This window comes from Terrapene carolina, unplaced genomic scaffold (genome assembly GCF_002925995.2).
Source record: "Terrapene carolina triunguis isolate 2854851 unplaced genomic scaffold, T_m_triunguis-2.0 Scaffold422, whole genome shotgun sequence".
NCBI classification, from domain to species: Eukaryota; Metazoa; Chordata; order Testudines; family Emydidae; genus Terrapene; species Terrapene triunguis.
The window spans coordinates 133,295-154,886 of NW_020664773.1; the positions used below are offsets into that span (position 1 = coordinate 133,295).

A 21,592-nucleotide genomic window follows, 5' to 3' on the forward strand; every position below is an offset into this window, starting at 1 on the left:
AGGACCCTGCTCTCAGAGCACCCTCTTGCTGGTTGGCTGGGGGGCATTATTAGATAACCAAAAAGCCACAATTCCGTGAACATGAAATAAGACAGCTTGGGTTAAAAGGCTGTCCTGGTTAAGGGGGCAAGTGAAGGCAGCAACTAGAAATAATATGTATATATTAACAACTGGAAGAAAAGAGAAGTAGATAGCAATCCGTATAAATAGGAAGTTGTAAAGTGCACAACATTGATAAGGGAAGCTAAAGAAAGGGAGAAATCCATGGGTGGCAGGGCTGACAGTAAGAAAGATTTTTCATGTATCGGAAGCAAAATAAAGCCTAGCAGTGGCATAGTCCCATTAGTAAATGGAGATGGTGAAACAGTGAATGATGCAGAAGAGGGAGACGTTCTGTATCTGGTAAGAAGAAGGCCAATGCACTTGTATCACACGAGGATGAGGAAGTACTTTCCAATCCTTTAATAACTAAGGAGGATGTTCGACGATATCCACTAGGGACAAACCTGTTGAAATCCGCAGGCTCAGATAACGTGCACCCAAGCGTCCTAGAAGGAGATCTCTGACCTTGCTGATTTGATTTGTAATAAACCTTGGAATACTGGGGAAATTTCAGAGCTCTAGTCAAGTGGGATGACCCGGGTAGCTATTAGCTGGTTAGTCTGACCTCAATCCTGGGCAAAATGGTGAAAAAGTGATAAGGGAGTCAACTGATAAAGAATTGAATGGCAGGAACATAATTAACGTCAGCTAGCTTGGGTTTGTGGAGAACAGGTCTTGTCAAACAAACCCGATTTCATTGTTTGTTGGGATTACAAGTGTGATTGAGTGAGGTAACTGTGTAGATGTAATATACGGAGACTTCTGTAAGGGTCTGACTTTGTACCACATGACATTCTGATTAAAAATTAGCCCTGTTGTATCAGTAAAGTACATGTTAAATGGACTAAGGTCTGGCTAACGGGTGGATTTCAAGGAGTGGTTGTCAATGGTGAACGCTCATGGAATGGGGGAGTTTCTGGTGGGGTTCTGTGGGGATCAGTTCTAGGCCCAACACATTTTTATTAATGATCTGTCAGTAAATATAAAATCTGCAGATGACGCAGGTTGACGGAGCGGTAAATAATGAGGAGGACGGGGCAGCCATACAGAGTGATCTGGGTCACTTCATAGGCTGGGCCCACTCAAACAAAATGTGTTTTAATGCAGTCAAATGCCAAGTTCTCCATACAGGAGTGCAGCCATGCCTCCGAGAGCTGGGGGCTGTACCCTGGAAACCAGTGGCTCTGCGAAGGATTTTGGTGTCCCAGTGGACAATTGCCCATGAGCTCCCAGTGCCATGCTGTGGCACAAAGGGCTAATGTGATCCGGGGATGTATAAACAGGGGAGCAAGGAGGTGAATTTACCTCTGTGTGTGGCGCTGGTGAGACTAACTCTGGAGCCTGGGACCAGTTAGAGACGAGCTCAATCTGCTGAAAGGTCACGGGGTGACTTGCTTGCAGTGTGTAACTACCTTCCCCGGGGAGAAAAGGCTCCTAGCGGAGACAGGCAGAACACGAACCACTGGCTGGCAGCTGAAGCCAGACACATTCAGATTAGAAATAAGGCCCAAATGTTTAACAGCGAGGGTGACTGACCCTGGGAGAAACTCCCACAGTGGGCAGTGCTGGATTCTCCGTCTCTTGATCCAGCCTGGCTGCCTTTCCCGGAAGCTGTTTCAGCCACACACAAGTTCTGGGGCTCCGGGCCGGGGGCCAGGGTGGCATTCAAGGGCCTGTGGCATGCAGCAGGTCAGACTAGGGGATCTGCTGGTCCCTTCCTGGCCTTCAGCTCTGAATCCCTGCTCTCGGAGTGTCCTTTCCTGGCTGGGGAAGGGAATGGGAGTCCGACTCTGCTCTCCGCACAGTCTGTCCCAGCTCTGCACCAGTTTACCCTTCTGTATGACCTGTCCTGAGCAGGAGCTCAGGGAGCCCAGCTTTGCCCCCAGGCCTGTCGTAGGGCCCACTCCCTGACCGTGCAGTGCGTTTCACTCACGCCCCCCTCTCTCCCTGCCCCACTGCCCACTCTGGGCTCCCCACTGACTCACTCTCCTGTCTGGTTGCAGGTGGTGGCGGATCAGATCCCGATGCTGGTACAGGGCGTGCGAGGAAGCCAGTCCCAGCCAGATAGCCCCAGCGCTCAGCTCGCGCTCATCGCGGCCAGCCAGAACTTCCTGCAGGTACCAGCCGGGCTCCTCCCTGCAGCTGGCATGGGGACCTGCGCCCTGGCACTCCCCTCACCTCGTCTCTGGTGCAGGCTGGCCTCACCCTCTGCTGGTGGCAAGCTGAGTGGCTTTGCTTAGGACATGTGGATTCCGTCCCCTGGGTTTGGAATCTCCCTGCCTGCCCCTCCAGAGTGCAGGGGCTCTGCTGGGCATGGGATGGGAGTGCTGCCTCCTGTCCTGTTCTCATGGCTTATCCTTTCCACCCCACAGCCTGGTGGGAAGATGGTTGCTGCAGCCAAAGCCACTGTCCCCACCATCACGGACCAGGCCTCTGCCATGCAGCTCAGCCAGTGTGCCAAGAATCTGGCCGCAGCCCTCGCCGAGCTCCGGACAGCTGCCCAGAAGGTAAGCGGCTCCGCCCTGGCCTGCCCCTGAGGGCACTAGCCGAGAAAGGAGAGTAGAGCTGCCAGGAGCGGGGGTTTGCTGCCCATGTGGCTCAGTTCCTTTCTCCTGCTGCAGGCTCAGGAGACCTGTGGGCCCCTGGAGATAGACTCGGCGCTCAGCATGGTGCAGAGCTTGGAACGAGACCTGCAGGAAGCCAAGGCTGCTGCCAGAGACGGAAAGCTCAAGCCCCTGCCGGGGGAGACGGTAAGGGCCCCGGGAGGTAGATGGGTGTGTGGGTGGCCAGGCAGGAGGAGGGACAGCAGGTGGGCTGTGAGATGGTGGTGGGATTGATGGGCAGTTGGGGTGAGGAGGGGGGTAGGAGGGTGGGTGCGTGGGGGTTGGCATAAGGAGTGGGGGTAAGGGTGAGGAGTAGGAGGTGGTGACCTGTGGGGTGATGGGTGAACCCTCTCTGGTTGCCCCCAGATGGAGAAGTGCGCCCAGGACCTGGGGAACAGCACGAAGGCCGTCAGCTCCGCCATCGCCCAGCTGCTGGGGGAGGTGGCCCAGGGCAACGAGAACTATACAGGTACCAGGGCAGAGCCCTCCAAGCCTGGGGGCGGGGGAGCAGGCCCAGGCCTTCCTTGTGTTCGTGGCCCTGTACAGCCCTGCCCCGGTGATGGGTGCTGTGCACATGTGCCCTCGATGGCTCACATTGGGGGTGACAGCCTGTCGTGGCAGTGTAGGGTGACAGCAGGAAGGTAAATGTGACGGCTGTGACCAGTGCTTGTGGGCAGGAATACTGTACCATCCAGCCCCCCGGATGGGGGAGGCAGGGGAAAGGGGCCGGTCCCTGTGGGCCCGGATGGAAGAAATGGGGGATGGAGGGAGGGCCGGCCCCGTGGCCCGGAAATGGGAAGACTTGTCCGGCTCTGGGCCGCCTAGGGCAGGGGCCGATCCTTGCCTGCACAAGGGATGTCTGAGCAGGGGAGGGGTCCCCTGGTGGCTGTGGGTCAGGGAGGCTCTGCACGCTGGGTCAATGCCTCGCGTCTCTCCCAGGGATCGCTGCCCGGGATGTGGCCCAGGCCCTGCGCTCGCTCAGCCAGGCTGCCCGCGGCGTCGCAGCCAACACATCCGACCCCCAAGTGCAGAGTGCCATGCTGGAGTGCGCTGGCGACGTCATGGATAAAGCCGGAAACCTCATCGAGGAGGCGCGCAAGGGCGTGGGCAAGCCGGGCGACCCCGAGAGCCAGCAGCGCCTGGCCCAGGTGAGTGCGGGGCCCCCAGCGGCCCCCAGCCCGCCCACCCCGAGAGCCAGCAGCGCCTGGCCCAGGGGAGTGCAGGGCCCCCAACAGCCCCCAGCCCAGCCCCCAACATCCCCCCAAGCCGGGCGATTCCGAGAGCCAGCAGCGCCTGGCCCAGGGGAGTGCAGGGCCCCCAGTAGCCCCCAGCCCGGCCACCCTGGGAGCCAGCAGTCCCCTCCAGCCCCAGTCCCCAGGCACTGGTGGGCGTGAGGGTTTCCCTGGCCCCAGCAGTGGGGCTGAGGGAAGGTGCCCACCACTCACCCTCGAGGGACAGGTCTGCGGAGAAGGGGGTACCAGGGAGGAGCAGGCAAGTGCATGTGCCATTGACTGTCCCTGTCTCCTGGCAGGTGGCCAAGGCCGTGTCTCAGGCCCTGAACCGCTGCGTGAACTGCCTCCCGGGGCAGCGGGACGTGGACGCCGCCATTCGCACCGTGAGCGAGGCCAGCAAGAAGCTGCTGGCCGAGTCGGTGAGTGCAGCCAGATGAGCTGGAGATGCTCCTTGCATCGCTCCTGCCATGGGGCTGGGCGTGATCCTTCCCTGCAGGCCAGTCCAGGAGGGGCCCCCGCCCCACGGGGGGAGCTGGCTGCTCGCTCTGACACGCGTTCCCCGAGGTTCAGCCCCACTTCCCCTCCACAGCGACACGTTCACAGCACCAAGAAGCTTGTGGTCTGAAGTGCCCAGCCCAGGTCCTGCGGGGTGGGGCCTCTCGCACCAGCCAACGCCGCCCTGGGCCACGTTTCAGGGGATGTTTTCAGTGGGAAGCTCCCTGAACTAGGAGCAACGTGCCCTGCTGAGCCCCCCCTGGCCAGGCACTGCTCAGTCGTCTGAGCGGCGAGGCTGCTTTGCCCAGCACAGCTACGTGCTCCTGGCACGCCAGGCGGTGGCAGCGCGTGGGCACTGGCGGGCTGTCTCTGTGCTGCCGCCAGCCCCTGCTGTTGGAATCGACGTGTGCCCCATCTCTAGGACTCCCTGCACTGCCCAGAGGGAGCAGGGCTTGGATACCTGTGGCTGTGACCTCCCCCCTCCTGCGTGTCGCCCCCCCCAACACCTCTGTCTCTGCTCCCAGCTCCCACCCAGCACCAAGAGCTTCCAGGAGGCACAGAGCCAGCTGAACCAGGCAGCAGCTGGGCTGAACCAGTCTGCCAACGAGTTGGTGCAGGCCTCCCGGGGCACCCCCCAGGACCTGGCCAAGTCCTCCGGCAAATTCGGGCAGGACTTCAATGAGTTCCTGGAGGCCGGCGTGGAGATGGCTGGCCAGTCCCCGGTAAGAGCAGGCGCCTTGCCGGTGACCGGCCCAGGGGGAGTTTAATGGGTGGGTTGGTTGGCGGGGGGGTGCGGGAGCAATTGGTACAGTAGGTGTCTGGCTGGGGTGGGCTGGGTGCTGGGGTGAGCGGCTGGCTGGCTGTGCTGATTGGCAGTGGATGGCTGGGGTGTGAGCGGCTGTTACAGTGGCCGGGGGTGGTTGGCTGGCTAGTCAGTGCCTGGTCTGGATGGCTGAAGAGTGTTTGGCAGATAGGTGGGAAGGCTGGGGGGTTGGTTGGTGCAGTGGCTGGCTGGGGGGTTGGCTGGCTCTCCAGTGCCTGGCTGAAGAGCCATTTGGCAGGTAGGTGGGATGGCTGGAGGTTTGGCATAGGTGGCTAGCTGGGTAGGGGATTGGCGTGAGCAGCTGATACAGTCTTTGGCTGGCTGGGGGCGTTGGCGTGAGTGGCTGGCTGGGGGGTTGGCGTGGGTGGTTGATGCAGTGACTGGCTCGGGGGTTGGCTGGCTATCCAGTGCCTGGCTGAAGAGCCATTTGGCCATAGGTGGGATGGCTGGGGGGTTGGTGTGAGAGGCTGATGCAGTGCCTGGCTGTCTATTCAGTGCCTGGGCCGGATGGCGGTGTGACTGGTGGGTTAGCTGAGCTGGCGGTTGGGCTGTTTGCGGAGTTGGGAAGGGGGTGGCTGGCTGGTGGTAGAGGGCACTAGCAAGTTCTGCTTGAATTGGTAGGGCAGCTGGTGGGTTGAGCCGGGCAGGGGTTCCTGGGGGTGTGGGCAGGGGCAGGAGGTGTGGCTGAGCAGGGCTGGCTCTGAGTGACCTGCAAGGGTGACAGGTGGGTCTCTTGGCTGGTTGCAGAATAAGGAGGACCAAGCACAGGTGGTGTCGAACTTGAAGAGCATCTCTATGTCCTCCAGCAAGCTGCTCCTGGCGGCTAAGGCGCTCTCCGCAGACCCCACTGCCCCCAACCTCAAGAACCAGCTGGCGGCCGCTGCACGGTAGGAGATGCTGTTCACAGTCTGGTGCCCTGCTGTCCAGCCCCATAGGGAGGGAGACAGGCGAGTGCCCGCAGTGCCAGGGCCCTCTGGCTGGGCAGTCAGGCACCCTGTGTGTATATATTGCATTTGCATCTACATAGACAGTCAGATAGTCTGTCTGAGCCACTGAATCGCTGGGAGAAGGGATTGTACAAGGCCATGAGAGACCAGGCAGCCCTTGTTGAGAGTTGCAGCCTGCTGGCTTCATTCGTCAGTGTGTTGGCTAGTGCCACGGCGGGGAGCAGGACTCTGCTCCGGGACAGCACAAGGCAGGGTCTGCACCTGGGCTTCCCGCATAGACCCAACCGGCTGCTCATCAGTTTGTTTCTTGTATTTTCAGTGAGTCTCGGTGAGCTTTTCCGTGACAGTCATGGTTCAGGCCATCGTAACACCCAGATACACAGGCTCTGCGTCATAGACCAGCCTGTCCCCCTCCAGGAAGCTGTTTGTTGGCTGTTTTGGTGTAGGTGGAAGCAGCTTGAAACTGTCTTTTTTTGGTAGTAGGTTGTCTCCCCCTTCCACAATCCTAGGCCGTCTCTGTTATGTTAGCGTTTAGGATTTCTAGACGCCTGCAGTCCCTGTCCGGCACTGCCAGACGGCTGTGTTCTCTGTCAATACAATGCCGGGGGGTGGTGCTGGGACGGTCACTGAAGTGTCAGTGCTAGACTTGGGCCCTGAGGACAGACCGTTGTTGGACTCCCAGAAGCTGTGTTTTTGTCCAAGTGAATCTTGAAACCAACTGTCTCACAGCAACAGGCCCACAGTCACACAACCCACTTCTGTAGGACCAGTGACAGTTTGCACAGGAGGCCTGTGTGCCAGGTCCTGTCCTAGGCAGCAGGAAAATCTAGGAATACCGCACCTGTCTTCTGCTGGGCCTGGAAGCCATTCTCCGTGCCGGTGCTGAGTGCCAGCACTTCATCACCGGCACTGCAATTTGAGCTGAAACCTGCTTGATCTGCACCCAGGATAGCGAGGGTGGGGGCAGTTCTGTGAAGGATATTTGTACCTGCAGCTTAGCAGAGGCGGGGCAGTAAGTGGTGGCAAGGCAGGGATCTTTCTCCGGTGTTGGCAAAGCTGTTGCTTTTCCTCTGCTCCAGTTTTCAGGTATTTTGTTCTGTTGACTGACTCTAGATACGAATCTGGCTCGCCATGGCTTTCCCCAGGTTCTCCAGGGGTTCAGGAGAGATGTACCTGTTTGCATTGTTTTGGATCACCCGTTCTCTTTCTGCTGCGGTGAAAGGCTGGGAGTCGCCTTCGGTTTGCGGTAGTGCTGTTTGTATTGCCGCCATTGTTTCTTCACCTCTCCTTCAGCCTTCCTGTCCTTATCCAGCTCGGCGCTGTGTGCTAGGTGGGCAGCAAAGCTGTCTGGAGGGACTGGGTGGTGGCGCTTAGCTGGAGGCTTCTGAGCAGCACCAGCCTCTCTCATGGTGCCCTTTGCAGCTGGACATCACGTGTTCCATTCCATGATACCCTGCTCTCATCTTGCTCTGCTAGGAATGTTCACATCATCTAAAGACACGTGGGGATATCTGAATCGCCACTTGCTTCATGTTGCTTGAGGAGTTCTGCACACTCCTCACCCAGGCAGGGAGTGTGGGTCTTGTAACGACCTCCTAGGAGGGACTTGGTGGCAGCTTGTCAATGGTTTTGTGAACCGCAGTAAGCTGCTTCGGTAGAGACGCCGTGCGGGATCCCAGTGTTGTAGCAGTCGGAGAATTGCGTCCAGCTGGGCCAGTTTGCTCATCCAGTGAGGGTTTAATTGGTGCTCACAGTAGGGATGGTTACTCCAGGTTTGGGAAGGACTGGCCAATGCTGACGATGTGGGAAGTGGATGATGGCCTGTGCTGGTGGGCCCGGTGCGGTTGGGGGAGCAGTCTTGCTTCCATCTGGCAAAATGAAAAGTACCCCCTTGTTCTGGATCATGGGTGAGGTGAAGGTCATGGAGCGAGGCCCAGTCCAAAAGCTCAACTCCATTTTGCTCTGACTCTGTAGCCCCAGATCTCCAACATCGAGGGCTGGTTGGGGGAGCTTAGGAAGAACATTTTGGGTAGGCCATGGCTTTGCACACATTCACCGCTCTGAAATGCCAGACCCCGTGTCCCAGAGATGTGAGTTCGATGGAGCAGTCCCGCCTCAGCCAGGTCTGCTGTGATGTACCTGGCCACGGCCAGTGTGAGCTGCTCTGCGCAGAGCAAAAGGTGATGACTTTTACTGCGAGGCGGCTGGCAGAAAGGGAACTGGCGTGTCTCCTGAAGGCAGGTTCTGTCTGCGATGCGCTTGGTGCTGGGGACTGGACAAAGCAAAGCTCAGCAAACAGCGAAGGATTTTCAGGGATGGGCCCCTCTGTGTGAGGCCGAGGCCAGGCCTGACATCCGTGGGGCTCAGTCAGGTCTGGAGCTGCCAGGGGCTCACCCCGATCCAGTCTCTTCACTGTGGTGCTGCAGTGCCTCCTGCTGCGAGGATTCCTGCCCCCCAACCTGCAGTGCCCCCTGCTGGTGGTGCTGAGGCGGCCCCTGAGTGTCTCTCCTCTGTTTTTGCAGAGCCGTGACCGACAGCATTAACCAGCTGATCACAATGTGCACCCAGCAGGCTCCGGGCCAGAAGGAGTGTGACAACGCCTTGCGGGAGCTGGAGGTGAGGGGCCGCCTGAGGCTGGGGGTGGCGGGGGGGCCACTCGAGGCAGGGGACGCGCTGGGGGTGGCGGGGGGCTGCCCGAGGCAGGGGATGCGCTGGGAAAGCTGGGGGTGGTGGGGGGCCGCCCGAGGCGGGGGGAGAGCTGGGGGTGGCGGGGGGCCCCCCAAGGCGGGGGACGCACTGGGAAAGCTGGGGGTGGCAGGGGGCCGCCCGAGGCAGGGGACGCGCTGGGAAAGCTGGGGTCCGCCCGGGGCGGGGGGGGAGGCGGGGGGGGGGGGGGGGCCCCCCAAGGCGGGGGACGCGCTGGGAGAGCTGGGGGTGGCGCAGAGCATGGGATCCCTGAGTCCTTCCTGTTGGAAGAGGTTGTACTAGTGATCACATCGGGGGGGCCTGGCTGGGGCTCTGAACAGTCAGGAATGGAGGATGAGGGGGGACGTTCAGCTTCACTGTTCTGTCCCCCCGCTGCTCGCTCTGACATGTCTCCCCCTGCAGACGGTGCGGGAGCTGCTGGAGAACCCCACCCAGGCTGTCAACGACATGTCCTACTTCAACTGCCTGGACAGCGTCATGGAGAACTCCAAGGTGAGGTTGGGGACATGGAGGCACATGGTGCGTGGGTGGAGCTGGATCGGGGTGTGGGGGGCGGACAGGTGATTCGGGGGGAGCTGGGGCTGGGAAGGGGACGGTGGGTATTTGGGAAGGCCCTTTGTGTTGGTCGCTCCCAGCAGGTTTCCTGCTCCCTTCTGCTTGCCAGGTGCAGTGACTTGCTCTCACCCTATGTCCAGGCATCTGCCATTTTGCCCGTACTGGCTCTGTCTGTCCCTGGCAGCCCAGGGAATGCTCCAGGGGCTCAGGTTCTTGTGCAGAGACCAACCCCTCCAGGATTCTGGCCCTTCGTGGCCTGGGCCAGCCGCAATGCAGGGCCGGCTTTTCTCCTGTTCTCCTCGTGCCAGTCTCTGTCGGTGTCTGGGGTCTCCCCTGCCCTGTGCTCCTGGGTGCCCGGACCCCTTCCACCCATTGAACACAGGGTCTGGGCTGCTGGTCCCATGGCCTGGCTGAGCTCCGGGGCAGGGACGCATTTTCCTCTAGGTGGACTGCACATCTCTATCCAGGGCATCTTGTCCCTGCTGTTCCCCGAAGTGCCCGCAGTGTGCCTGGTACCCTGCAGTGCAGGGAGGGATAAGACCTCTGCAGAGAAGTTTGTGCTGAAGGCCTCTCTCTCCTCCTGGGCCCGTCACAGCCCCGCATCAGCAGGCTGGTTCCCGTCAGGGCACAAGGGGAGACGGTCTGGAGAGGTTTGTGGGAGGAGCAGCCAGGCTGCTGGCTCACAGGCACAAGAGCGGGTGAGTGGGGCTAGCCTAGCCGTGAAGGGCCTGGAAGGGGAGGAGAGGAAGCCTGAACTTGATGCCCTTGAGATGGGGAGCAGAGGGGGGCGGTAGCCAGAACAGGACCCAGGGCCATGGTATGAGCAATGTGAGTGGAGAGAGGCTGCAGGAACCAAGGTGGGTGGTGCTGAGAGGCTGGACAATGTGGATGCGGCTATATCGTTGACACAGCAGGGGGCAGCGTGTCTGTCTCTCCGTCCACCCCGCCAAGCCATCTCAGGCTCACTCGCGGGGGCACTGTGGGGTTTCTGTCTCTGGACACCTCTCTCTCCTGCAGGTCCTGGGCGAAGCCATGGCTGGAATTTCCCAGCATGCCAAGAACAGCAAACTGCCCGAGTTCGGGGAGTCGGTCAGCACAGCCTCCAAGGCGCTCTGCGGGTTCACAGAGGCCGCTGCTCAGGTGAGAGAGAGCCCAGCCTTCGGCCTCAGCCCCTCACAACAGCCCTGGGGCCGGCTGCCAAAGACCCTGTCCCTGCACTGCCGCTGCGTGCCCCGGAGCTCTTCCCTACTCTGCTACCGGCGTCCCCAAACCTGTCCCCTCTGCACGACCCCCAACCCCCTCCCTGCACTGCCTCACCCCCTCCAGAGCCCGTCCCCCTGCTGCCTTGCCCCCCCACTCCTCCCCTCTGTGCCATCCCCCAGAGCTCCTCCCCGTTGCTGCCTCACCCCTCCCCTCTGGACCATTGCCCGGAGCCCCTCCCCTGCTGCATTACCCCCACCGGGCGGTCCCCAAGAGCCCCTCCCTGCGCTGCCTCAGCCCCGACTCCTAGGCCTGCCTGGCCCTGGTGCTGTTCCCAACTTCTCCCCTCTCTGGTGCTCCCAGGCTGCCTATCTGGTGGCTGTTTCGGACCCTAACAGCCAGGCCGGACAGCAGGGCCTAGTGGACCCCACCCAGTTTGCCAGAGCCAACCAAGCGATCCAGATGGCCTGCCAGAACCTGGTGGACCCGGCCTGCACGCAGTCCCAGGTGGGTGAGGGTGCTGGGAAGGAGCAGGCTGTCTGGGTACCAGGCTCCCTCCTGCGCTCACAGGCAGGGAAGGTGGGAGCAGCTGGAAGGACCGAGTCCTGGGCATGGCGTGGCACCAGCCCTGGGGGGTTGCAGCTGGGAGGCTGGGGCCAGAGCCAGGCTGGCTAATGACGCAGCTCCAGGCGCTTCCTGCTGAAGGTGCTGGCCGTGGGTCGCTGCTGGCTGAGCCAGGCCCTGTCTGTCGCCGGGGGGTTGGATGGGGCTGTGGCAATGGGCTCTCCAGGCACCTCCTGGCCCCACTTTGTGTGGGGCTGGTCCAGGAGCGGGTTCTGGGTGACCCCTCTGGTTCTGCTCTGTGGGGGTGGGGGAGCAGGGTGCAGGGAGTCCCTGCTCTGGGGGAGGAGCAGGGCACGGGGGGATGGGCAGGGGTGAGGCGGGGAGTACAGGGAGGCCCCTCTCCCCCAGGGGCAGGGGGGGTCGGAGCTGGGATCTAGGGCTGGACAGGATGGCGTATGACCCCTGCCCCGCTCTGTGGGAGGAAAGCAGGAGGGAGGTGCAGGGGGTCGGAGCTGGGATCTAGGGCTGGACAGGACGGCGGGGGGGAGAGCAGGCGGGGGGTGCAGGGGGTCGGAGCTGGGATCTAGGGCTGGACAGAACGGCCTGTGACCCCTGCCCCTCTCTGCAGGTGCTGTCGGCCGCCACCATCGTAGCCAAGCACACCTCGGCCCTGTGCAACACCTGCCGCCTGGCCTCCTCCCGCACCGCGAACCCCGTCGCCAAGCGCCAGTTCGTCCAGTCCGCCAAGGAGGTGGCCAACAGCACGGCCAACCTGGTCAAGACCATCAAGGTACCTCTCTGCCCCCACGCAACGTGCCGGCCTGGGAGAGAAGCATCACCCTTTGGGCTGGCTGCTCAGGGGGTCCCCAGCGACCGCACTGGGGAGGGGGCAGCTGGGGGTGCAGCAGGGCTGGCGACTGGGCCCATTGCAGTAACCAGCTGGTCTCTCCCGCTGCCTCAGGCGCTGGACGGAGCCTTTAACGAGGACAACCGGGAGCGATGCCGGGCAGCCACCGCCCCCCTCATTGAGGCCGTGGATAACCTGACGGCCTTTGCCTCCAACCCGGAGTTCGCCACCATCCCAGCCCAGATCAGCCCTGAGGTGAGAGCTGCCACGGGGCGGGCATGGAGCGTGCCCTGCACAGGGCACCGGGGGAGTGTCCGGGACTGCTCCTTCCTAGCTCAGACTGCGGAGGAGGGAAGCATGGCCCAGGCGAGAGCCCTAGGCCCTGGGGGGGTGGGATTGGGGTGGCTTCCTGGATCAGGGGTGTGGGCGGGGGGATGGGGCAGGTCTCGGGGAACTGGAGGGGATATGGGGAGAGGGTGATGAGGTCAGATATGGGGGGAATCGGAGGGGGAGGGAGATTGCCGAAGACAGGGGCCTTGGTCTCAGGGAGCAGGCAGTGCCTCTGGGTCACAGAGGCCATCGTCTCTCCCTGGCAGGGGCGCAGAGCCATGGAGCCCATCGTCACCTCTGCCAAGACCATGCTGGAGAGCTCGGCAGGCCTCATCCAGACGGCCCGCTCTCTGGCTGTCAACCCCAAGGATCCGCCCAAGTGGTCGGTGCTTGCCGGTCACTCCCGCACCGTCTCCGATTCCATCAAGAAGCTGATCACCAACATGCGGTGAGTGCAGGCCGATGGCTGGGGTCTCCTCTCGGCTGCCCAGCGCTGTCTGTCATCCCCCCAGACCGCTGCCCGGAGCTGCTCAGATCTCAGCTCAGATCTCATTTACAGGCAAAGCCTCTAGCCTGTCTTGGAAACATGCCACAAGTGGGAGGTCCACAGGGACGTCTGCCTGGGTCTGCAAGCAGCTGGGCTCCAGAACGGGCAGCAGCCACATTCATCTCACTGGGCATTACTGCTGGAGCCCAGCCCAGGACTGAACGTCCTCACAAGCCATTTCCCTGCTGGGCGTCTCCGTGGCGGCCGGTTGTGCAGGGCTGGGCAGCGCCTGCCTGGGTGGGAACAAGGCCTTCCAGGCGCTGAGGCAGGGATCTGTGTGGGAGGGGGCAGGGAGATGGCAGGGTGTGATTGGCAGTGTCACAGCAGCCGCTGGGCAAGGGAGGAGGATGGCGGCGTGCTGGCCCGGAGATGGGGAGACCAGTCGGCGTGAAGTGCAGTGGTGCATGCTGGGATGGAGCTGGAGGAGAACCATGAACACCTCCAGTCCCACGCTCCTGTTGCTGCTCCCGCGCAGCAAGGCCAGGGCCATTTGTCTTGGTTCAGGACGGGCAGCTGCCCAGCAGGCAGGCCCAGGGCTGGGCTCCCCGTGGCTCCGGGAGGAGGCAGTGAAGGGGTGAACAGCCTGGGGCACTAGCCTGGCCTTCCCCTGGGCCGTGGGTTCCCTGGGGGCCCTGGTGCCTGCACACTGCCCTGGGGGAAGCCGAGGCTGCGTCCCGGCCCGGGCGTTGCTGACAGTGGGCTGTCACACAGGGATAAGGCTCCTGGGCAGCGGGAGTGCGACGAGGCCATCGAGGTGCTGAACAAGTGCATGCGGGATGTGGACCAGGCCTCCCTGGCTGCCATCAGCCAACAGCTGGCCCCCCGAGAGGGCATCTCCCAGGAGGTGAGTCTTGGGGGCAGCATGGGCCCTTTGTCTGGGGGCTCTGCGCTCCCCCAGCGCAGGCTGCTCCCAGCCCTTCTCAGCCAGGGGGCCTCTGTCCCCAGCTCTTAGGGGAAAGGCCAGAGACAAGTGGCTGCCATGCTTGGGGCTGGGGGCAGCACTCTAGAGAGAGCACCCTGCACAGCCTCACCCCCCAAATTCAGGGGCTCCCCTTCCCAGCAGGAGCCTGACGCCTGGGGAAACTGACCAAAGCGCTGTTAAAATCAGCACAGAGTCTGGAAGCTGCCTTACCCCTATGGGGCTCTGCTCCCCCAGCACTCCTGGAACCCTGCCCTGCGCCTGCACCCGCAGATCCCGGGATCTTCCTGGCTGAGCCCCTCTTTGCTCCATGAGAGATGCTGGGGTTTGGCATCACACACCAGTTCCCCGCAGCCCCTGCCTGGCTCCCCGCCCTGCGTGACTGGTGCCGGGCACCCTGCAGAGTGGATCCCATGGGGACCTGCCCTTCTCTTGGGTCCCTGTCCAAGTGACTGTGGGGACCAACTGCCCCCTCCTGTGTGGGGCACGTGGTCACACGCTCGTGCGCCCCAGTGATCACGTGAAGCGAGGTTCCATTGTGTAGGGCAGGCAGTGGCCAGCACCAGCCTGGCTGTCCTGACATGCCAAAGGATGGGGTTTAGACAGGCCCCTAAGGGGGATCTAACTTCTCAGCCCCCAAACCAGTCCCGCTGGGATAGTCCGGTGACCAAATCACTGCCACCTGCTTCTCCTGGGGCAGGCCTGTGGCCTGGGCTTTCATCCCCCTTCCCCTTCTAGGTCCTCTGGCCAGGCCCTGTGACTCCAGCCCCCGGGATCTGGGCCATGGGGCAGCCTTATTTCTTGGTGTCTCCCCCCGCAGGCTTTGCACAACCAGATGATCACTGCTGTTCAGGAGATCAGCAATCTGATTGAGCCTGTGGCCAGCGCCGCCAGGGCGGAGGCCTCGCAGCTGGGACACAAGGTAACGGACTGGGGCCGGGGTGCTGTGGGGCAGGACGTACTGTGTCTGCCAGACATGGGGGATGGGGCCTGTGTTGGGTTGCCTGGCGAGGACTAGCCTCAGGCCGCCCTGGGACTAATGCTGCTCGTCCCCAGGTGTCCCAGATGGCTCAGTACTTCGAGCCGCTCATTCTGGCCGCTGTCGGTGCTGCCTCCAAGACGCTCAACCACCAGCAGCAGATGAACCTCCTGGACCAGACCAAGACGCTGTCCGAGTCTGCCCTGCAGATGCTGTACACGGCCAAGGAGGCCGGCGGGAACCCCAAGGTGCGTGCGGGCAGCACTCCGTGCAGAGCTGGAAGGGGGCTGCCCAAAGCAGGGTGTTGGGCAGCATGTCTGAGTGTAGGGGGGGTGCAGCCCATCTCCAGTTGTGTGCATGTGTGTGAGGGCGGTGTGCACACCTGCAGCAGGGTCCCGTACAGCGTGTGTGCGCGTGTGTAGCAGAGGTGCCATCCCTGTGCACCCCCTCACGGTGCAGTGCACCACTGCAGCAGCTGTGCCTCAGTTTCCCCAGTGGACACTTCAGCACCGTAGCTTCGCCCTGGCCCAGGTGCGGGGAGCCAGCCCGCTCTGGCAGAGTCCATCCTAAACACAAACCAAAGAAATCCCCAGCTTTCAGCCGCATCCTTTCAGGCAGGCCCAGCTGCAGCCCACCAGTGGGTTCCTGGCAGCAAAGTGAACGAACCAGCGGGGTCAGCCCTACCTCTTGCAGGCCGGCCCTTCACCCAGCTGCTGGCCCAGCCAGACTGCTCTGCTCTTCTTCCTGGTCACTGCCCAGCCCTTAGAGCCAGCTCCCCCCTTTTACTGCCCCCTCCACGCCTGACCGCTCATGCGGGGGCGAGGGGCAGGGTCGGTGGAGCGCACCACGGCTTGTTAATCCTTCCTGGCCCGTGCGAGGCTCACACGCTGCACTGGTGTGTGATTTCAGGGACGTGTGCTAGGTGAGAACCTGTGCGGGGGTGGTGTGCGCTTGTGCAGGGCGACCCACAGCAGGGCATTGTAGGCGTGTCCCCAGCGACGAGTGTGTGTAACATGATGGTGGGACGTGTGCACGTGAGGTGACCGAGGAGGGTTCCGTGAGCACAGGCCCAAGTGCTCCCGGTCGCCGGTTCTCATCCGCCACCGTGTCCTGCCGGTGGCTGCCTGGGCCTGACGCAGGCCTGTGCTTGCAGCAAGCCGCACACACGCAGGAGGCACTGGAGGAGGCTGTGCAGATGATGAAGGAAGCTGTGGAGGACCTGACCACCACTCTCAATGAGGCTGCCAGCGCTGCCGGGGTCGTCGGGGGCATGGTGGACTCCATCACCCAGGCCATAAACCAGGCAAGGGGGAGCATCGCATGCACAGCGAGGGGCCACGGGGAGGAGAGGGGAGGGGAGGGATTGGCCTGGGCAGGGGCGGGTGCTGTTTCCTGATGGCTGCCATCTTGTGCCCTAGAATCCAGGGACTTCAGCCCACAGGCTCAGGGATGAAGTGCTGGGTATATTTGGGGTCCCTGCCTCCTCCGTCCCGTGGAACGAGATGGGCTCATCCCAGGCACCACTCCTTCCCGAGCAGAGCCATGAGAGCAGTTAAAGGACTGGAAAACGTACCTTAGTGTACGTCTACACAGCCCGTGGCAGCAAGTGTCCCAGCCTGGGTCAACAGATGTGGGCTAGTGGGGCTCGCCCTTGCACCCGACAAATCGCTGTGTAGGCAGCCCTTCGAAGCTGGGGCAGGAGCTTGGGCTTTGAGTCCTAGGGTGGCAGGAGAGCCCAAGCCACAGCTTTAGAGTGCTGTCCACGCAGCTCTGCCTAGAGCAGCAGTTCTCAAATTGATTGGATTGTGCCCCCCTTCTTTCTGTCTGTAGTAATTTCCACCCGCTCCTGCCACACAAGTACATACCCGGCTGCCCTGTTCTGAAGGCAGAGCGGAGAGCGCCCAGCTCTGAAGGCAGCGCCACTGCCAGCAGCAGCGCAGAAGTACGGGTGGCATGCTATGCTATTGCCACCCTTCTCCACTGCTCAGAGTTGGGTGCCTGGCCAGCAGCTGCCACTCTCCAGCCACCCAACTCTGAAGGCAGCGTGGCTTCTCATGCCCCCCCCCAGAATACATTCTGCACCCCCTGGTTTGAGAAGCTCTGGTCTAGAGCACTACCACGAGCCCTGCCAACCCAAATCTGTCGCCCAGGCAGGGAGGCTGCTCCCGCGGGCTATGCACACATACCCGTAGTGAAAGGCTCCAGGACTCAATCTGTTTACTTAACAAAGAGAAGGTGAAGGGGTGACTGGATCCCAGTCTGTTAGTCCCTACATGGGGAACAGAAATTTGCTAATGGCCTCTTCAGTCTAGCCAGGAAAAGTCTAACACGATCCAGTGTCTGGAAGTTGAAGCAAGACAAATTCAGACTGGAAATGAGGGCTACATTTTTAACGGGGAGAGTAATTAATCATTGGAACAACTTACCCAGGGGAGTGGTGGATTCTCCATCGACAACCGTTAACTCAAGATCAGATGGTTTTCTAGGCGATGGGCTCTGGGAATTGTTTCGGGGCAGGCCTCTGGCCTGTGCTCTGCTGGAGGTCAGACTGGATGATCACAATGGTCCCATCTGGCCTTGGAATCTACGAACCTCAGACTCGGCTGTGACCCTGGCACTGAGCGTGGTTGGGAATAAGGAGGGGCAGGGAGGGCCACGTGCGCTGCTGTCCGGAGCAGGCTGCCCATGGTACCCAGTGGCACAGTCCGGGAAGGGCATGTTCGGGGGAGCCTTTGGGGAAATGTGGTGGCAGGCCCAGGCTGGGGCACTGTGGGATCCTGCCTGCTGCGGGGGGCTCAGGGAGGTGGGGAGCAGGCTGAATCCCGTTAATGGCTCTCTCTCTCTGGCAGCTGGATGAGGGACCCATGGGGGAGCCGGAGGGGACCTTTGTGGATTACCAGACCACCATGGTCAAGACAGCCAAGGCCATTGCAGTGACGGTACAGGAGATGGTGAGTGTTGGGGGCAGACAGTGACTTCTGTGCCTCCCCATTACACCCCCTCTGTGTCTGGGGAGGATGGCGGTGGCCGCGTGCAGCCTTGCCGCACAAGACCCTGCAAGGCCTTCTCCAGGGGCGCGAGGGCAGCGCTGGCCTGGCTTGCTGCTGCTGCAGGGCTGGCAGGGCTAGTGGTTCCTGGGTGTGATGGGCCCTTCTCATCCCACTCTGCCTGCAGGTCACCAAATCCACCACCAACCCGGACGAGCTGGGCACGCTGGCCAACCAGCTCACCAGCGACTACGGGCAGCTGGCTCACCAGGCCAAGCCTGCTGCCATCACCGCCGAGAACGACGAGGTGAGGGGCGCTGGGGGGCAGCGCGGGGGCCTCCCACTGGGGCGGGGGGCAGCACTGGGATCTCTCACTGGGGGCTGGAGAGGGGGTAATGGGCAGCGCTGGGATCTCCCATTGGGGGTTGGAGAAGGGCGGGGTCTCCGTGGGGGCGGGGGGGCAGTTGGGATTTCCCATTGGATATCGAGGGTGTGTCAGCTCCCCTGTGGAGGGCGGTGCTGACTCTGCTCTGGGTCACCCCGCCCTATGCTGGTTCCTAGATTGGCTCCCACATCAAGAACCGGGTGCAGGAGCTGGGCCACGGCTGTGCTGCGCTGGTGACGAAGGCTGGAGCCCTGCAGTGCAGCCCCAGCGACGCCTACACGAAGAAGGAGCTGATCGAGTGTGCGCGCAAAGTGTCCGAGAAGGTGATTGGGCAGGAGTGAGCGTGGAGCGGCTGGCAGGGAGGAGAGGAAGGGGCCATGGGCAGAAAAACTAGTGGGAGGATGGAGCGTGGAGTTGGACCAGCATGTGCCCCCCGGTCCCTTTGTGCCTGCTATATACCCGCTAGACCCCTGTGCCTGGCGTATGCCCCCACCCCGTGCCCGCTGTGCCCGCCAGACCCCTCTGCCTGGTGTGTGCCCCCACCCCGTGCCCGCTGTGCCCACCAGACCCCTCTGCCTGGTGTGTGCCCCCACCCCATGCCCGCTGTACCCACCTGGCGTGTGCCTCCAGCTGGCGTGTGCCCCCAGCTCCTCTGCATTGCTTTCTGGACTCCCTCATGTTCTCTGTCCATGGGAGTCCCTTTCTGGTCCCTGGTATGTGCCAGCTGCTTGCTGCCCTTCCAGACAGCCCATGCGGTGGCACTGGGTCTAGTTGGCGTGGCAGAGCACGGATGCCCAGCGGCTTCAGCTGCTGCCGAGCGGTGGGAGGGGCGCAGCAGTGGTTATAGCTACCGGGGTGGTGTCTGCTGGTGCAGTAACAGTGATGGGCTGTGACAGGGACAGCACTGAGCGGGGTTCCCGCACTCACCATCGGTCTCAGGGTCATCCCAGCCTCCTCCCCACAGGTGTCCCACGTGTTGGCAGCCCTGCAGGCCGGGAACCGCGGGACCCAGGCCTGCATCACTGCAGCCAGCGCCGTCTCCGGGATCATCGCCGACCTCGACACCACCATCATGTTCGCCACCGCGGGGACGCTGAACCGGGAGAATGCCGAGACCTTCGCCGACCACCGGTACCAGGGCGGACGGGGAGCCCGCTGGGCGATCCAAACACAGCCGCTAGGGGGCTGGCTATAGCATCCTCCTTTCACATGTCCCTTGGGCATGGCTCTGCCCAGAGGGCGGGGCTGGGTGCCCGCCATGCTGTCTGACTCCACCCCCACGGAAGGGGGGATGCAAGTGGCAGGCCGGGCACAACTCTCGGGCCCCTCCCCACACACACATTGTCTTTCACTCTCTCACACTCTCTGACACACACACTCACACACAGCGGGTGCGGGCTGCGTGGTTGTGCTCTGTCCCCCACCCGCACTCCCCTACCAGCTGTAACACATGCACACACAGGGCAGGCCGTGCTTTCTGTGACCCCCTCTCCCCCCAGAAAGGGTGGGGCAGGCCATGGGGGGCAGTCTCTGGCCCAACCTCTCTGTGTTGCACACACCCATAGTGATCAATGGCTCCATGTCTAGTTGGCAGCCGGTATCAATTGGAGTACCCCAAGGGTCGGTCCTGGGGCCGGTTTTGTTCAATATCTTCATTAATGATTTGGAGGACGGCGTGGACTGCACTCTCAGCAAGTTTGCAGATGACACTAAACTGGGAGGAATGGTAGATACGCTGGAGGGTAGGGATAGGATACAGAGGGACCTAGACAAATTAGAGGATTGGGCCAAAAGAAATCTGATGAGGTTCAACAAGGACAAGTGCAGAGTCCTGCACTTAGGACGGAATAATCCCATGCACAGCTACAGACTAGGGACCGAATGGCTAGGTAGCAGTTCTGCAGAAAAGGACCTAGGGGTTACAGTGGATGAGAAGCTGGATATGAGTCAACAGTGTGCCCTTGTTGCCAAGAAGGCTAACGGCATTTTGGGCTGTATAAGTAGGAGCATTGCCAGCAGATCGAGGGACGTGATCGTTCCCCTCTATTCGACATTGGTGAGGCCTCACCTGGAGTAGTGTGTCCACTTTTGGGCCCCACACTACAAGAAGGATGTGGAAAAATTGGAGAGAGTCCAGCGGAGGGCAACAAAAATGATTAGGGGTCTGGAGCACATGACTTATGAGGAGAGGCTGAGGGAACTGGGATTGTTTAGTCTGCAGAAGAGAAGAATGAGGGGGGATTTGATAGCTGCTTTCTACTACCTGAAAGGGGGTTCCAAAGAGGATGGATCTAGACTGTTCTCAGTGGTACCAGATGACAGAACAAGGAGTAATGGTCTCAAGTTGCAGTGGGGGAGGTCTAGGTTGGATATTAGGAAAAACTTTTTCACTAGGAGGGTGGTGAAGCACTGGAATGGGTTACCTAGGGAGGTGGTGGAATCTCCTTCCTTAGAGGTTTTTAAGGCCCGGCTTGACAAAGCCCTGGCTGGGATGATTTAGTTGGGAATTGGTCCTGCTTTGAGCAGGGGGTGGGACTAGATACCTCCTGAGGTCCCTTCCATCCCTGATATTCTATGATTCACCCGCAGAGGATGGGTGCAGGCTGTTGCTCTCTGACCCCTGTGTCTCCCACAGGGAGGGCATCCTGAAGACAGCCAAGGCGCTGGTGGAGGACACCAAAGTGTTGGTGCAGAATGCCACTGCCAGCCAGGAGAAGCTGGCCCAGGCTGCCCAGTCTTCCGTGGCCACCATCACCCGCCTCGCAGAAGTGGTGAAGCTGGGCGCTGCCAGCCTGGGCTCCGAGGACCCGGAGACTCAGGTCAGATGGGGCTGGGATCTGGGACCACACAGCGTTTGGGCTGGGGTGGGGCCTGGCCTTTGGTGCCCCGTCACACTCAGCTTGCTCCCTTCTCAACCTGCCCCCTCCCTGTCCGTCACTGCGGGGCACCAGCCAAGCCGCTGACCTGGCCCTACTCCTTCACAGGTGGTTCTGATCAATGCAGTCAAGGACGTGGCCAAGGCGCTTGGGGACCTGATCAGTGCCACCAAGGCAGCGGCCGGCAAAGCCGGGGACGACCCCTCCGTCTACCAGCTGAAGAACTCTGCCAAGGTCAGTGTGTGGGCAGATGGGGGAAAAGCGGAGCTGGGCGCATAGCAGGAGGGGAGGGAACAGGGTGCACAAGGGAAGGAAAGCAGGTGGTAGGGGGTGGTGCTGGGGAGGACGGGGTCACTGGGGGGAACAGGGTGTGGGGGAGGGTGCTGGGGAGGAGGGCGGACCTGGGGGCAGAGCGGAGGGATATGGGGCATGGGCTGTGGCGGGCAGAGAGAGCTGGGGGCAGAGGGATATGGGCTGTGGAGGAGAGCTGGGGGC

At 61.6% G+C, this 21,592-nt stretch overlaps 1 protein-coding gene across 1 annotated transcript in view; it reads left to right on the plus strand.

The window, feature by feature from the left end:
• TLN1 (talin 1) overlaps positions 1–21,592 on the plus strand; it is a 63,918-nt gene that overhangs the window by 18,248 nt on the left and 24,078 nt on the right. The window contains exons 17-41 of the mRNA XM_026658261.2: positions 2,106–2,219; positions 2,475–2,609; positions 2,724–2,852; positions 3,072–3,174; positions 3,645–3,853; positions 4,237–4,356; positions 4,957–5,154; positions 6,003–6,142; positions 8,725–8,818; positions 9,311–9,400; positions 10,481–10,603; positions 11,027–11,170; positions 11,856–12,017; positions 12,189–12,329; positions 12,671–12,852; positions 13,663–13,795; positions 14,691–14,792; positions 14,927–15,097; positions 16,003–16,152; positions 17,699–17,800; positions 18,024–18,143; positions 18,398–18,544; positions 19,186–19,352; positions 20,857–21,040; positions 21,206–21,331. Coding sequence (XP_026514046.1) covers positions 2,106–2,219; positions 2,475–2,609; positions 2,724–2,852; positions 3,072–3,174; positions 3,645–3,853; positions 4,237–4,356; positions 4,957–5,154; positions 6,003–6,142; positions 8,725–8,818; positions 9,311–9,400; positions 10,481–10,603; positions 11,027–11,170; positions 11,856–12,017; positions 12,189–12,329; positions 12,671–12,852; positions 13,663–13,795; positions 14,691–14,792; positions 14,927–15,097; positions 16,003–16,152; positions 17,699–17,800; positions 18,024–18,143; positions 18,398–18,544; positions 19,186–19,352; positions 20,857–21,040; positions 21,206–21,331 — 3,486 coding nt within the window. The remainder of the gene's footprint in view (positions 1–2,105; positions 2,220–2,474; positions 2,610–2,723; positions 2,853–3,071; positions 3,175–3,644; positions 3,854–4,236; positions 4,357–4,956; positions 5,155–6,002; positions 6,143–8,724; positions 8,819–9,310; positions 9,401–10,480; positions 10,604–11,026; positions 11,171–11,855; positions 12,018–12,188; positions 12,330–12,670; positions 12,853–13,662; positions 13,796–14,690; positions 14,793–14,926; positions 15,098–16,002; positions 16,153–17,698; positions 17,801–18,023; positions 18,144–18,397; positions 18,545–19,185; positions 19,353–20,856; positions 21,041–21,205; positions 21,332–21,592) is intronic.